A 16,577-nucleotide genomic window follows, 5' to 3' on the forward strand; every position below is an offset into this window, starting at 1 on the left:
ATAATAATTCATGGTCACATTTAAGATACAATTGTTACACCACTAAGATCACTGAATAGAGAACATAACTTCCATTCTGGTGCGATGTGATCTACATAGCTATCCCTTAGCACGGCATCACTGTATAATCCTATGCCTTTGTTGCTAAAGGAAAATGTACATTCCATTCATGTACCTATAGACTGGCCGTAACACAGACTCAGGTGCACTGCTTCTTTCTTGCTCCGCCTTTGTTAGTAATATATTCTTTGTAAGGGCAGAGTCATTTACAGTGGGAAATTCCTTCACCTGGGGAGGGCAGGGCAAAAGATGAAAGATCCTAGAGAGGAGAAAATGACTGGGAACTCATTTAAATGTCTGGATATTTGGCATGTGCCTGGAAACTCACCTGCTCATCCCTCAGACGCAGAGAGGCTCACCTGTTGTATCCTGATCAAACAGCTGTCTCTGCAACACCTATACATTACATTCGTTTGTCCTCTCTAGACTATCGAAAGACTTTCATAGCAGCAAAAGAAGGTGAATCCAGGGATGATACTCTATATCAAGGCATAGTTCTGTTGCTGTAAACTTGAGCAGTATGACACAATTTCTTGATACTGTGCATGTACAGTGGTAGTGCCGAATCATCATGAAGTAAATTTAACCAAGGAAGGTGCCAACTTTGATGGGCCATGAAGACTCGGATGCTACCCCCTAATTAAAGAGTTGGCTAAGCTAGTGAAGGAGATTTGTAAAAGTTGTACATGGACCCCAAGTTTAAGAAAGTCCACTGATGTCTGCCTTGCTGCTGGTCTGTTTTTGGGTTGTCTTTAGTGGGACTCAGATTATTCTAACCATCGGTGTGAAATCATGGACACCATGTACAGGTAAGAACATCAAGTTTTTCTATTTCAATGTTGTATGAATTTGGCTTCTCTGCTATTTATTTCATCTTTAAACATTGTAATTGCCATGAGATTCAGCTGAAGTTTTTAATGTTAGATTTGACAACTACGCATTACTTGTGCTCGCTAAGTGGAGAAAGACCAACACCACAAGGGTGCTAAAAGCAACATCATATTAATAAAAAGTCTGAAATGTCACATTGATAAAAAGTGCTCTAAGTTTTCAGCTCAGTGGCTCGCTACACGGTCGAAAGAGCTTAAGGAAGTAATTGCTATGCCTTATAATATAACATTTCTATAAGGGCATGTTACATATATATATTTTATCCTGAATTTCATTTTCTGGGAAACAGTTCAGTAGTAGTAGTAGTAGTAAAGTAGTATAGTAGCAAACATGAAGCAACTGCAACAAAATATGTAACATAAATTGTACTGTAAATATAGATGTTTGGCCCATAAGTAGCGCCCATGTATATTCTTCTCACCTCATAACATTGTAAGGGTATGTTCACACGAGGTCAACTGTCTCGTACTGAAAACATGATTATAGTACGGGACAGTTGTCCGGCAGCGAGGCAGGGACTCCTAGCGTCATACATAACTGAAAAATAATAAAAGTTATGGCATTTGGAAGGCGAGGAGGAAAACACGAAAATTAAAAACCAAAAAACGCCTGCGGTGCTAAGGGGTCAAGAACTTTACGCCAGTTCTCAGGTGTGAAAAAAAAATCACAAATTCTGCACAATAATATGCAACTTTTTGCCATTTTCCACTGAATAAGTCACTTAAAAAAATAAGTGGGGCTCGGTAATTCATGCCAAAGCACAGCTGCCGTAGATTTCAGTTTGTAGTGTACTGGCAGATGAAAATACAACAAATTTAATAATAGGTGTGCTTGAGAAAGTCCCAGTTGTATGGGGCAAAAACATCGCAAAAGGCCCCATGCTCACGACCATAGTTTTCATCAAATTGCAGATCCATTCATTTCTATTGGTTACGTACACCTTTCAGTATATTTACGTATGTGTGTCCGTGCCGTAGTAATGATCCGCAAAATATAGCATATGTCCTATTTTCAGGTGGATCCGGAGCCGTCCGTAATTGCAGAAGCATTGCTATACAACGCCAGGGGATTCCCCAAGATTCCTCCCTGGTCTTTTTTGCGGATCAGTAAATACCTATGCACTAAGAACTATAATTACGGATACCGTCCTGTATTTGTGGATGACTTGCAGATGACTACGGATCCGTACTTGCGGACAGTAAAAACCCTTAGGGTATGTGCACACACACTAATTACGTCCGTAACATACGGACGTATTTCGGCCGCAAGTTCCGGACCGAACACAGTGCAGGGAGCCGGGCTCCTAGCATCATACTTATGTACGATGCTAGGAGTCCCTGCCTCGCTGCCAGACAACTGTCCCGTACTGTAATCATGTTTTCAGTACGTGACAGTTGTCCTGCAGCGAGGCAGGGACTCCTAGCGTCGTATATAACTATGATGCTAGGAGCCCGGCTCCCTGCACTGTGTTCGGTCCGGGACTTGCGGCCGAAATACGTCCGTCAATTACGGACGTAATGACCTCGTGTGAACATACCCTAACTGTCATTAGATACATTTTTTAAACAGTTGCAAATATAATCTGTACATGTGAATATTCTATCCCTTTATGAGACCTCTTTACCTGATGTAGCTACTTCACGTTGCCTTGTTATAGGGAGCGAGCTGTCAGACAATCCGTAAAAGGCTGGTAATTCAGCAAAAATTCAGAGCCAAACTTGTCAGGATATCACTATTCATTTCACAAAGTGAACAAAACTTAGGCACTTGATGCTTCCACCCAGGGGCGTAACTAGGAAAGACTGGGCCCCATAGCAAACTTTTGACTGGGGCCCCCCCTCTGCTGGGAATCACACAACCCCCCCCCCCTTGTAGATAGTGCCTCCCTATAGATTCCACCACACAGCGCCCCCCTATAGATAGCACCATACACAGCCCCCTGCAGATAACGCCATACAGCCCCCCTGTAGATAACGCCATACAGACTCCCTCTGTAGATAACGCCATACAGACCCCCCCTGTAGATAACGCCATACAGCCCCCCCTGTAGATAACGCCATACAGAACCCCTCTGTAGATAACGCCATATAGCCCCCCCCCCCCAAAAAAACGGCCTATAGTTTGTCCTACAAAAGACATGCATCCCCTATCCACAGGATAGGGGATACATGTGTGATCGCTGGCAGCGATAAGGAGAACGGGGGACCGAAAGTCCCCCGAAGTTCTCCATGACTAACCTCGGACTTCCGGCGTCTGCGCAGTTCAATAAAAATGAAAGGAGCGCTAGTCACGCATGCGCACAAGCGCGACCGGCGCTCCATTCATTTCTACGGAGCTGCCGACACAGACCCCGGAAGTCTGAGGTTTGTCATGGAGAACTTAGGGGGGACTTTTGGTCCCCTGTTCTCCTCATCCCTGCCAGCGATCACACATGTATCCCCTATCCTGTGGATAGGGGATACATGTCTTATGTAGGAACAACCCCTTCAGTGGCGTCGCGCTGTAGCAGCCATAGCGGCTGCTAGCGGAGCCTGCGGCCATGGGAGGGGGCCGTGCCGGCGGGTGGCACGGGCCCCCTCATGCTGCAGGCTCTGTAGAAGTCGCTACGGCTGCTATAGCGGTAGTTACGCCACTGCGTATAGGTTTGTACGGCGTAAAACTACAGCTCCCAGCATGGCCTGAACAATGATAAGGATATGCTGGGAGATGCGGTTTCACAAAAAAAATCCTATCACCATCATCTCGCTGCAGATCATACAGTGACTACATTACTGATTAGAGGCAGAATAAACATTTACATTAAGTGACTCACCGGTGACGTCTCAGATTGTAGTTCTTTTCTTCTCCCTCCGGTTCAGACATCTATGATGGATTTCTCCCGGCCATGACCCATTTCTGCAGTTTTCCGTTCAGATGTCTTCAGCTTCTCACTTTTAAAACATTTCTGCTCCTATAAACAAAGTTAAAATTCTCAACACATCTAAATATAACTGTCACAAACACACAACATGCCCCCTGTAGATAGTGACCTACATAGAAGCCCCTATAGATAGTGCCCACATATGGTGTGATGGCAGGAAGGAGGTGAAGGGAAAGTGAGCCCTAATCTACCCACCGCCCTGTCCCTGCCTACTTGCAACGACCCGCCCTAGGCGACGAGGTACAACTGGGCGGCGGTCCCTACGCTGTCTAAGTGCACAGGAAAACAAACAGGGAACACGCAAGGGAAGGGGCAGTAGCCACGGAACGCCACGAGGAAACGGAGCAGCGAACGAACAGTCAGGACCAGGACGAAGTGAGTAACCCGAGCGGGCACGGAGACAGAAGCAAGCCAGGGGCAAAGCAAAGCAAAGCAAGTCAAGTCAAGGAGAACTGCAGCAAGGCAGAAGCACGGCAGAAGCAGGCTGGAGCAAGCAGCAGTGGGGCCAGGAATCCAAAAGAATAACAAGCAATGAGGAAGAGAAAACTGCAGGTATAAATGGACAGGGGGCGGAGCTAACTCTGACTGACCAGGCCGCGATAGGCTCTCCCACTCCTGAGCCTGCCACCCCGATTGGTGGGAGCCGGTGTCAGTCTAAGAGGTCTGGCCTCAGGTGTCGACTGATTAACCCTGGGAGTCTCCACAGACGTAGTGCCTGGCAGATCCTTTACAGTACTCCCCCTTTTATGAGGGGCCACCGGACCCTTACTAAGAGGACCCGGTTTAGTGGGGAAGAGAAGGTGGAACCTCCTGACCAATACCCCAGCGTGAACATCTCGAGCAGGTACCCAAGTCCTCTCCTCCGGCCCGTATCCTCTCCAATGGACCAGGTACTGGAGGGAGCCCTGGATCATCCTACTGTCCACAATCTTGGCCACCTCGAATTCCACCCCCTCAGGGGTGAGAACGGGAACAGGAGGTTTCCTAGAGGGGGACCAGGACGGGGAGCAGCGTTTAAGGAGGGAAGCATGAAAGACGTCGTGTATGCGGAAGGATGGGGGCAGCTCCAGACGGAAGGATACAGGGTTGAGGACTTCAATGACCTTATAAGGCCCAATAAATCGGGGAGCAAACTTCCTGGACGGGACCTTAAGGCGCAAGTTCCTGGACGACAACCAGACCAAATCCCCGACGACAAACCGGGGGTTAGCAGAACGTCTACTATCCGCCTGAATCTTTTGTGCGCTCTGGGACGCCTCTAGGTTCTTCTGAACCTGGGCCCAGACAGTGCACAGTTCCCGATGAACATCCTCTACCTCAGGATTATTGGAACAACCAGGGGAGACGGAGGAGAACCTTGGGTTAAACCCGAAATTACAGAAAAACGGGGAGACCCCTGACGAGTTACTGACCCGGTTATTCAGGGAAAATTCAGCAAGGGGAAGGAATGAGACCCAATCGAATTGACAGTCAGAGATGAAACACCTTAAATATTGTTCCAGGGATTGGTTGGTCCTTTCCGTTTGGCCGTTAGTTTCGGGATGGAAGGCGGAGGAGAAGGACAGATCAATCTCCAACTTTTTACAAAAGGCTCTCCAAAATAAGGAAACAAATTGTACCCCTCTGTCCGAAACGATATTGACTGGGGCCCCATGGAGACGCAGGATGTGTTTCACAAACAAAGAAGCTAACGTCTTGGCGTTAGGTAGCTTCTTAAGGGGCACAAAGTGGCACATCTTGCTGAAGCGGTCGACTACCACCCACACCACCGACTTGCCCTGAGATGGAGGCAAATCGGTGATAAAATCCATGGAGATATGGGTCCAAGGTCTCTGGGGAATGGGCAAGGGACGTAGTAGGCCCGCAGGTCGGGACCTAGGGGTTTTGGACCTAGCGCAAACCTCACAAGCGGCGACGTAAGCCCTAACATCTTTAGGCAACCCAGGCCACCAATAGTTTCTGGTAATGAGGTGTTTGGTGCCCAAGATGCCAGGATGACCAGATAGAGCGGAGTCATGGTTTTCCCTGAGTACCCTCAGCCGGTATTGCAGGGGAACAAACAGTTTGTCCCCAGGGACGTTCCCGGGAGCTGCACCCTGATCAGCCGCGATATCAGAAGCTAAATCAGAATCCGTGGCAGAGACGATTATACCAGGGGGTAAAATACAAGCGGGATCCTTCTCGGAAGGAGGATTGGCCATGAAACTACGTGACAGAGCATCAGCCTTAATATTCTTGGACCCAGCCCTATAGGTAACCAAGAAATTAAATCTGGTAAAGAATAGTGCCCACCGAGCTTGTCTAGGATTAAGCCTCCGGGCCGATTCTAGGAAAACCAGATTCTTGTGATCCGTAAGGACCGTTACCTGGTGTCTGGCCCCCTCCAGGAAGTGCCGCCACTCCTCAAAAGCCCATTTAATGGCTAGAAGTTCGCGGTTGCCAATATCATAGTTACTCTCCGTGGGCGAAAACTTCCTAGAGAAGTAAGCACAGGGGCGGAGATGGGTGAGGGAGCTGGTACCCTGGGACAAGACGGCCCCCACTCCCACCTCGGAAGCGTCAACCTCCACAATAAATGGCTCCTCTTGGTTGGGCTGAATCAGCACGGGGGCCGAGATAAAGCACTTCTTGAGAGTCTCAAAGGCCTGGACGGCCTCAGGGGGCCAATGGAGGACATCAGCACCCTTGCGGGTAAGGTCCGTAAGAGGCTTAGCGACGACCGAGAAGTTGGCAATAAATCTCCTGTAATAGTTGGCGAACCCTAAAAAACACTGTAACGCCTTAAGGGAGGCAGGTTGGACCCATTCCGCCACAGCCTGAACCTTGGCAGGGTCCATGCGGAATTCATGAGGAGTGAGGATTTGCCCTAAAAATGGTATCTCCTGTACCCCAAAGACACATTTTTCAGTCTTAGCAAACAGATTATTCTCCCGAAGGACCTGGAGCACCTTCCTGACATGCTCCACGTGGGAGGACCAGTCCTTGGAAAACACCAGTATGTCATCAAGGTACACAACAAGAAAATTACCCAGGTACTCTCTCAGGATTTCATTAATAAAATTCTGGAAGACAGCAGGGGCGTTACACAACCCAAAGGGCATGACCAGGTATTCGAAATGACCCTCGGGTGTGTTGAACGCAGTTTTCCACTCATCCCCCTCTTTGATGCGGATAAGGTTATATGCCCCCCGTAGATCGAACTTAGAAAACCATTGGGCTCCCTGAACCTGATTAAAAAGATCCGGAATCAAAGGAAGTGGGTACTGGTTCCTTACAGTGACCTTATTCAGGTTACGATAATCAATGCACGGCCTAAGACCACCATCCTTCTTCCCCACGAAGAAGAAGCCAGCACCTACAGGAGAAGTCGAGGGGCGAATGAAACCCTTGGCCAGGCATTCCTGGATATACACCCTCATGGCTTCACGTTCAGGACATGAAAGATTAAATATCCTACCTTTAGGAAGCTTGGCACCAGGCACCAAATCGATAGCGCAATCGTAATCTCTATGGGGGGGCAACACCTCGGAGGCCTCCTTAGAAAACACATCGGCGAAGTCCTGAACGAACTCAGGAAGCGTGTTTACCTCCTCCCGGGGAGAAATAGAGTTAACAGAAAGACATGACATAAGACATTCATTACCCCATTTGGTGAGATCCCCAGTATTCCAATCAAACGTGGGATTATGCAACTGCAACCAGGGAAGGCCTAAAACCAGATCAGACGATAATCCCTGCATTACCAGTACAGAGCACTGCTCCAAATGCATGGAGCCAACCAGGAGTTCAAAAACAGGAGTATGCTGAGTAAAATAACCATTAGCAAGGGGAGTAGAGTCGATTCCTACTACAGGGATAGGATAAGGTAAATCAATACAAGGCATCTTTAGAGACATAGCAAATTCCACAGACATGATATTAGCAGATGAGCCAGAATCCACGAAAGCACTGCCCGTGGCAGACCGGCCAGCAAACGAGACCTGAAAGGGAAGCAAAATTTTATTGCGTTTCACATTAACGGGAAATACCTGTGCGCCCAAGTGACCTCCCCGATGATCACTTAGGCGCGGAAGTTTTCCGGCTTCTTATTCTTGCGCCTGGGACAGGTGTTCAGTAGATGCTTGTCGTCCCCACAGTAGAAGCAGAGACCGTTCATTCTGCGATACTCCCTACGTTGTCGAGGGGACATGGAGACCCCGAGTTGCATAGGTACCTCCGAGTCCTCCGTGGAGGGGCGAGGAGGCGGGACCTCGGGGGGGGATCGCAGAAAAGTCAGAGGGGAGCACACTGAAGCGTTCTAGCTGACGTTCCCTGAGACGTCGGTCAAGTCGTACTGCTAGGGCCATAACCTGGTCAAGAGAGTCAGACGAGGGGTAGCTAACCAGCAGATCCTTCAGGGCGTCAGATAATCCTAACCTAAACTGGCACCTTAGGGCCGGATCGTTCCACTGAGAAGCTACGCACCACTTCCTAAAATCAGAACAGTATTCCTCAACCGGTCTCCTACCCTGACGTAAGGTCACCAACTGACTCTCGGCTAAAGCAGTCCTGTCAGTCTCGTCGTAAATGAGTCCGAGGGCAGAGAAAAAACGATCAACAGAGGAAAGTTCAGGGGCGTCAGGAGCCAAGGAGAAGGCCCACTCTTGGGGCCCTTCCTGGAGTCGGGATATGATGATACCCACCCGCTGGTTCTCGGAACCTGAGGAGTGGGGCTTAAGGCGGAAATATAGTCTGCAACTCTCCCGGAAGGAGAGAAACGTCTTACGGTCCCCTGAAAACCGGTCAGGTAACTTGAGGTCGGGTTCTAGAGGTGAGGTGGTGCGCCCAACCCTTTGGGCCAGGGCCTGGACCTGTAGGGAGAGGCCCTGCATCTGCTGGGTCAGGGTCTCAAGGGGGTCCATGATAGCGACAGCGTAGGAGAAATGGTAGACTAGGTAAGGGCTTGTTATTCTGTGATGGCAGGAAGGAGGTGAAGGGAAAGTGAGCCCTAATCTACCCACCGCCCTGTCCCTGCCTACTTGCAACGACCCGCCCTAGGCGACGAGGTACAACTGGGCGGCGGTCCCTACGCTGTCTAAGTGCACAGGAAAACAAACAGGGAACACGCAAGGGAAGGGGCAGTAGCCACGGAACGCCACGAGGAAACGGAGCAGCGAACGAACAGTCAGGACCAGGACGAAGTGAGTAACCCGAGCGGGCACGGAGACAGAAGCAAGCCAGGGGCAAAGCAAAGCAAAGCAAGTCAAGTCAAGGAGAACTGCAGCAAGGCAGAAGCACGGCAGAAGCAGGCTGGAGCAAGCAGCAGTGGGGCCAGGAATCCAAAAGAATAACAAGCAATGAGGAAGAGAAAACTGCAGGTATAAATGGACAGGGGGCGGAGCTAACTCTGACTGACCAGGCCGCGATAGGCTCTCCCACTCCTGAGCCTGCCACCCCGATTGGTGGGAGCCGGTGTCAGTCTAAGAGGTCTGGCCTCAGGTGTCGACTGATTAACCCTGGGAGTCTCCACAGACGTAGTGCCTGGCAGATCCTTTACATATGGACTCCAGAGCTGCAAGGCAATAGTGCTAACCACTGAGCCACCGTGCTGCCCTACATATAGCTTCCCCTATAGTTAGTGCTCCACGTATAGCCCACCTCTGTATATAGTGTCTCACATATAGCTCCCCCTGTATATAGTGTCCCACATATAGCCCACCCCTGTAGACTGTGCACTACATATAGCCACCCTGTTGCTAGTGCCCCACAGGTAACCCACCCCTGTATATAGTGTCCCACATATAGACCCCCCTGTATATAGTGCCCCACAGGTAACCCACCCCTGTATATAGTGTCCCACATATAGACCCCCCTGTATATAGTGGCCCACATATAGACCCCCCTGTATATAGTGGCCCACATATAGACCCCCACCTGTATATAGTGGCCCACATATAGAGCCCCCTGTATATAATGGCCCACATATAGAGCCCCCTGTATATAGTGGCCCCCACCCCCACATATAGACCCCCCTGTATATAATGGCCCACATATAGAGCCCCCTGTATATAATGGCCCACACAACCACATATAGACCCCCCTGTAGCTACTACCCCACATATAGACCCCCCTGTAGCTACTGCCCCACATATAGACCCCCCTGTAGCTACTGCCCCACATATAGACCCCCCTGTAGCTACTGCCCCACATATAGACCCCCTATATATAATAGCCCACATAAAGATGACCCCCCCCCCCCACTATAGATAATGCCATTCACATTTTTATGAGGGGAAAAAAAAAAACTTGACATACTCACATTCGCCGGTTCCCACGCTGTTCACTGGCGATGCAGACATGCTCTCTTCTGAGCATGTCTGCAGGAGCTGAACGAGCGTCCTCCAATGACGCCGATTGGCGGGGCAGAATGACTTGCCCCGCCAATCAGCACCTTCCAAGCATGGAAGCGGCGCGATGATGTCATCGCGCCGCTAGCCAATCAGTGTCATTGTAAGGCACTGGATGGTCAGGCACGGAACATGCCCGGCCATTCAGTGCTAATACATGTATTTGGCTGCCGCTAGCACTGGGGCCCCCTCCGGTGCTAGCGACACCTACAGGCATGAGAGGGCCTGTGTAAGGCTCGGCGTCGCGGGCCCCACAGTAGCGGCGCTACCGCTGTAGTAGCCATAACGGCTGCTAGCGGCGCCACCGGGCCCCCTCAAGCCCCGGGCCCCGTAGCAGCCGCTACTGCTGCTACCGCGGTAGTTACGCCACTGCTTCCACCTTAAAGTTGAAGGATAATGATAGTGTTCACACCCGTGAATCAGGCTACTATACAATTGCCGGGGAATACAATATATGATAATTATGAGGACTAGCAAAAAGATCATAGAAAGTTTATCATTTTACATCAAGTAAAGAAAGAAGAGGAAATTTTGCTGTGTAAGCTGATGAACTGTCTGTTACTGAAATGTTTTAAGCTAGATGTTTTTTTTTTTTATAAAGACTAGTCACCTTTGTGGTTTTTGTAGATAATTTTATAATACCCTACTTTGTAATTTAAAGCAATTAAAAACACAAAGGATTTACCATTGTATTTTAGATTAGAAGCGTATTCATCAAATCCAGTCCTCAAGTACCCCCAACAGGTCATGGATTGTAAACTTCCTTAGGGGCGTTGTGCAGATGTTCTACTTGTATACTGTTAACACTTTAAGTCCTCACGCTTTGAAATAATTTATGAAAAAGTGTCCGCTCTGACTGGCTGTAAACACAGGAGGCAGAGAAAAAGGGAATGGTTCAGTCCTGTGTCTTGTCATATGAACACAGGAGTGAGCTGGGAGCTGTTAGGGTATGTGCACACAACCTCTTTTCAGACGTAATGGAGGCGTTTTACGCCTCGAATTACGCCTGAAAAGACGGCTCAAATACATCGGCAAACATTTGCCCATTACTTTCAGTGGGTTTGACGATGTACTGTGCCGACGACCTGTCATTTTACGCGTCGCTGTCAAAAGACGGCGCGTAAAATTACAGCCTCGTCAAAAGAAGTTCAGGACACTTCTTGGGACGTTTTTGGAGCCGTTTTCTCATAAACTCCAATGAAAACAGCTCCAAAAACGGCCGTAAAAAACGCAGTGAAAACAACGCGAAAAATGCAGCGAAAAACGAGAGTTGCATAAAAAACGTCTGAAAATCAGGGGCTGTTTTCAAGGGAAAACAGCTCCTGAGTTTCAGATGTTTTTTAAGCCACTCGCAATTTCGCTACGTTTTTCGCTACATTTTTCTCTGCATTTTTTATGGTCGTTTTTGGAGCTGTTCGGGCGTTTACGGTCAGACAAATGTCAGAAAATAGGCCGTGTGAACATACCCTTATATAGAACTCTATGTGAGCAGATCTGTGCTCACAGCTGCAGGTACAGTGCTACATATATAGAAGTCTATGGGGTAATGTATATAGACTGGCGCTTCATTCAATATTTCATAATCTAAAGAGCGCTGAAGTACTGGAGAGCCCGCCTCGTAGTAAATTCGGCGCATCTCTGGCTCTCCGTGACTCAGAAAAGGAAATCTAGACCAGCAATGAGCTGTCGTAGATTTTGCTATAACATACGCCAGTATGTTATTCGGAAACACAGTGTATTTTTTAGATTGCGGGTGGTCCCACCCCCTCACGCTAAACTCTGACAACTATTTTAGAAAGTGAAGGAAGCAGGGTAAAATGACAAAAAGTCGGAAAATATTGTGCAAATATGGCATGCACCATAATTTGCAACTTTTATTGACGCAATACTGGTGTACAGCCATTGATAAATTCCCCCTATGTAACTTCTGCCTGAATGCTGCATGTGTAGGTTGGGGCAAAAGACTGAGCGTATCCTGCCATATGTTCCCATATGTTCTCTGCAACAGAAAATCTGCAGCGGAATCTAAAATAAAAGTAGGTTCAGTCACAGAAATCTGCAGCAAAAAGTACATAAGGACTGCACATATTTCTTTGGAAACGCTGCCGTATTTTTACAGTGGTTTTAAATGCAGATTTAGAAAGTTTTATGTGCAACCGCGAATATCCGGTGACTTTTGCTGCAACTCCGCTGTGCAAACACCAGTGTTTACGCTGTGCGAGAACCCGGCCTTATAGTCATTCAGAAAGGACACATTTTTTATAAATGTATATTAGAAGTTTGAGTACTAACACTACAATACATTTTTGAGAACTGCTGGTTCCTGTACAACCCCTCTAATATTGCACAGGTAGTTGTCGTGTGTGATCTTTTCATGGGTACACTCACACTCTCTTTTTTGAGGATTGGCTTCAATGGTTAGATGTTACATTGTAGTAAATAGGATTTGGAAAATTTGTCAAATAATTTGTGGTTTATAGACCATATTCAGTTTTTTTAAAACCACACCCTGCCCTATTCCTTGTGGTTTCCTTGTGTCCTTGTTGTTTTTTTCTGCATTAATTTTAATGGACTGTTTTTGTCAGGGGTTGTCCGATCAGGTATATGGACATTGCAGACATGCTGCTGAACATCCTCCTTCAGCCAGAACAGAGAGCTGTTGCAAAGAGCAGCTTTCAATCTTGAGGACTTGGCGCGACCATGTATTACATGGGTGCTCATTCAATTGTATAAGTATCACGCAGTGGTGTAGCTATAGGGGTGGCAACGGCCGCAGTTGCAACCGGGCCCCTAAGCCTTTGTCCCGATTCCAACTGTATCTGCATCATCAGAATCTCCTCCACTCGTCCTGGGAACGGGGATAGGTAAGTAATTATTTTATTATTTTTATATTAGGCACATATGGGGACATTATACTGAGCATGGGAGGGGCTGATATGGTGGCAGCTATGGGAGCATTATACTGTATGGGGGCATTATACTGTGTGGGAGTATTATACTGTATGGGGCAGCTATGGGTGGCAATATACTTTGGGGGCAGCTATGGGGGCATTATAGTGTGGGGCATCTATGGGGAGCATTATACTGTGGTGGTCAGCTATGGGGGCATTATATTGTGTGGGGTCAGCTATGGGGGATTATACTTTGTGGGGGGCAGCTATGGGGAGCATTATACTGTGTAAGCACAGCTATGGGGAGCATTATACTGTGTAGGGGCAGCTATGGGGAGCATTATACTGTGTAGGGGCAGCTATGGGGAGCATTATACTGTGTGGAGGCAGTATACTGTGGAGGCAGCTATGGGGGGCATTATACTGTCGGGGCATCCATGGGGGATGTTGGGCAAGGCGGCTGGACATAGGCGGTGGTGTTTCAGAGGGGTAGGGGGGTCCAAGTTGAATTCTTGCACCAGGGCCCATGAGCCTTTAGCTACGCCCCTGGTATCAAGTAATACCACATTTTTCCCTGCAGGTTCCCCTGATGCTTAAATCTGATTACTGAGGTTTCCAGCATATAAGCCCCCATGACCAGCTCATTGTTAGGATGGCTGCCACATGAAAAAACGTTGTCTTGAATGGACAAACAACTTTTGTGTTTGTTTCCCATTGTTTGTCTGATGATAACTCAGTATAGATTCCTGCCACACAACAATTCTTACATGTGAATGTACCCTAAAGGAAATCCCTAAACTATGAACTGTTGGGGAGTAATTGTGGACAATACTAGAGTGATAACTGAACTAATGCCCAATCTTCCGCCGGAGAGACAGCCCTTCTATCCCATTCCCCTCCCAAAATGTCTTACATTGCTTGGATATGACATCCAAAATTGTGGCTTGTGCAATCTTGTGGCCTGTAGTAACCTAGAATGCTCTTCTCAGTAAAACATAACTTGTAGGTGACGTTTTGGCCATACAATGGCCTCTCTCAAGCCCATACAGTCAAGGCGACATTTCGTCGCCTTATCTGTATCTGGAAATTGATATGCAATAAAGGATGTTTTATGCAAACCGAACTGGTGCAGTGGAAATAATCTCTACTGAATCTATATTGCTGGGAGTCCGTGTAGCCTGGAGCCACTTTTTATGCACGGTGCAATACTTGAGTGGTGCATTAGAACCAATCCTGCATTCCTGAAGGAGCTTTATGAGATTAGAAAAAAGCGTATGCTGCTCTTGTCCATGGGCTGGATACCGTATTGGAGCTCAGCCCTATTCACCATGCACAGCCCACGGAAAAGAGTGGCTTTTTTTAATCTCATGCAACCCACATACAACTATTTTGACAATTGTGATCGATGCTGCCAGAGGTAATATTCCATGCAATTCTTCCTTATTAAACGGATTGAACAATAATGCTGGTGTTAAAATGGGACTTGGAAATTTTAAATAGTAAATCTACAAAATAGCCATTGCTTAGTATGTACTATGTCTATGATCCGGAGCAAATCTGAGGCTATATTTGTGCTGCAGAGTTTCTATGAATTTATAAACTGATAAAGGTCGCTTGGAATAACACATAAAGTTATGTCATAATGAAAATTAGATACAATCTATAAGGTGCCATTCTCACTTTTTGGAAAAATGCATTTCATAATAGTCATTAATTACACCTATTTTTCTTTTCTTATTTTTGGTGGGTGCTAATGTGATATAAAACAAGTTTCGAATTATACTTAAGGGCCTCATTCACATCAGCGTTAGGGTTTCGTTGATGTGTTCCCTAAGACTTTCCATCAGAGGAACCTATCAACGGAAAGGCAAACGGAAACCAAATCTTCCGTTTGCATTACCATTGATTTCAAAAGTAATGCTTCCGTTGCAAATGGTTTCCGTTTGTCTTAGTTCCGTAAGTTTTCTGTTTTTCTGGCGGAAACAATAGCGCAGTCAAATGCTATTTCCCGGCCATCTAAAAGAAACAAATGGATTTTATTTCTCAGGTTTTTTTGTTCCAACCCCATGAAAACACACGTGCCAACATAGATAGTGCCACAGTGCCAACTGTAGATATTGCCCACGTAGATAGTGCCACAGTGCCCACTGTAGATAGTGCCCACATTGATAGTGCCACAGTGACTACTGTAAATAGTGCCCACATAGTGCCACATTGCCCACTGTAGATAGTGCCCACATAGATAGTGTCACAGTGTCCATGTAGATAGTGCCACACTGCCCACTGTAGATAGTGCCCACATGGATAGTGCCATGGTGACTGTAAATAGTGCCCAAATAGTGCCACAGTGCGCACTGCAGATAGTGCCCACATATAGTGCCGCAGTGCCCACTGTAGATAGTGCCAACATAGATAGGACCACAGTGCCCACTGTAGATATTGCTCACCTAGATAGTGCCACAGTGCCCGCATAGTTAGTGCCACAGTGCCAACTGTAGATAATGCCCACATAGATAGTGTCACAGTGCCAATGAAGATAGTGCCACACACAGTCTCCATGTAGATAGCGCTACAGTCTCAAGCCTGGGAAAGGGGGCGGACCCCTGAAACGTCGACCAGCGTAGCAAGATGCCAATCCTCTATCTTCGTGAAGTCTCCACACAGGATCCATAACCCATGGACTGAAATCCATTTGGAACCTTTATGGACTTTTCTGGCACCTTGGGTGAAGTTTAATTATTTATATCTTACTGATGTTGAATGAATTGTTTTTGATACAATAAGAAAAACCTTTTTGCAAAGAAAATAGAAAGTGTTACGTGCTTTATTCTATTGCTTCATGGATCTTAGAATTTGAAAGCTTCTCTTCTAGCACGCCAAACCCACCAAGCCACGATTAATAAAGGGTAAAAGTATTTATTATTGTCCCTGTAGATAGTGCCCAAATAGTGCCACAGTGCTAATGTAGATAGTGTCACCCCCTGTAAATAGCACCCCCCCTAAATAGAGCACCATATACCCTCTGTAGATAGCGCCATACACCCCTCTGTAGATAGCGCCACACTCACATGTCTCCGTTCTTGTGCCGTCCATTTCTCCAGCGGTGCGGGCCTGGTCAGAAGAGACGCAGGTGGCGCGATGATGTAATTGCACCGCCTGCATCACAAAAAGTGCCGAATTGTGGGGAAGGGAAGGGAATGCTTACCTTGCCTAGCCAGAACTGACAATTGATTCCGCGTCCTAAGGATGCAAATACAATTGAGTCCCCTTGTGAGGTCCAGGGAGGCAACCAATTAGTTTTTAATGGCCGTAACACAGATGACTTTCTGAAAACAGACGTTAAAGTGTAACTAAAGGTTTAACCAACTTCTGACATGTCATAGTGACATGTCAGAAGTTTTGATTGGTGGAGGTCCGAGCACTGAGACC

General features: G+C 47.3%; 1 protein-coding gene across 1 annotated transcript in view; it reads left to right on the forward strand.

Moving 5' to 3' along the window:
• The first annotated feature begins 775 nt into the window (after nt 1–775).
• TSPEAR (thrombospondin type laminin G domain and EAR repeats) overlaps nt 776–16,577 on the forward strand; it is a 103,027-nt gene continuing 87,225 nt past the window's right edge. Inside the window, exon 1 of the mRNA XM_075831198.1 lies at nt 776–869. Coding sequence (XP_075687313.1) covers nt 776–869 — 94 coding nt within the window. The remainder of the gene's footprint in view (nt 870–16,577) is intronic.

This window comes from Rhinoderma darwinii, chromosome 6 (assembly GCF_050947455.1).
Source record: "Rhinoderma darwinii isolate aRhiDar2 chromosome 6, aRhiDar2.hap1, whole genome shotgun sequence".
In the NCBI taxonomy this organism is placed as follows: Eukaryota; Metazoa; Chordata; class Amphibia; order Anura; family Rhinodermatidae; genus Rhinoderma; species Rhinoderma darwinii.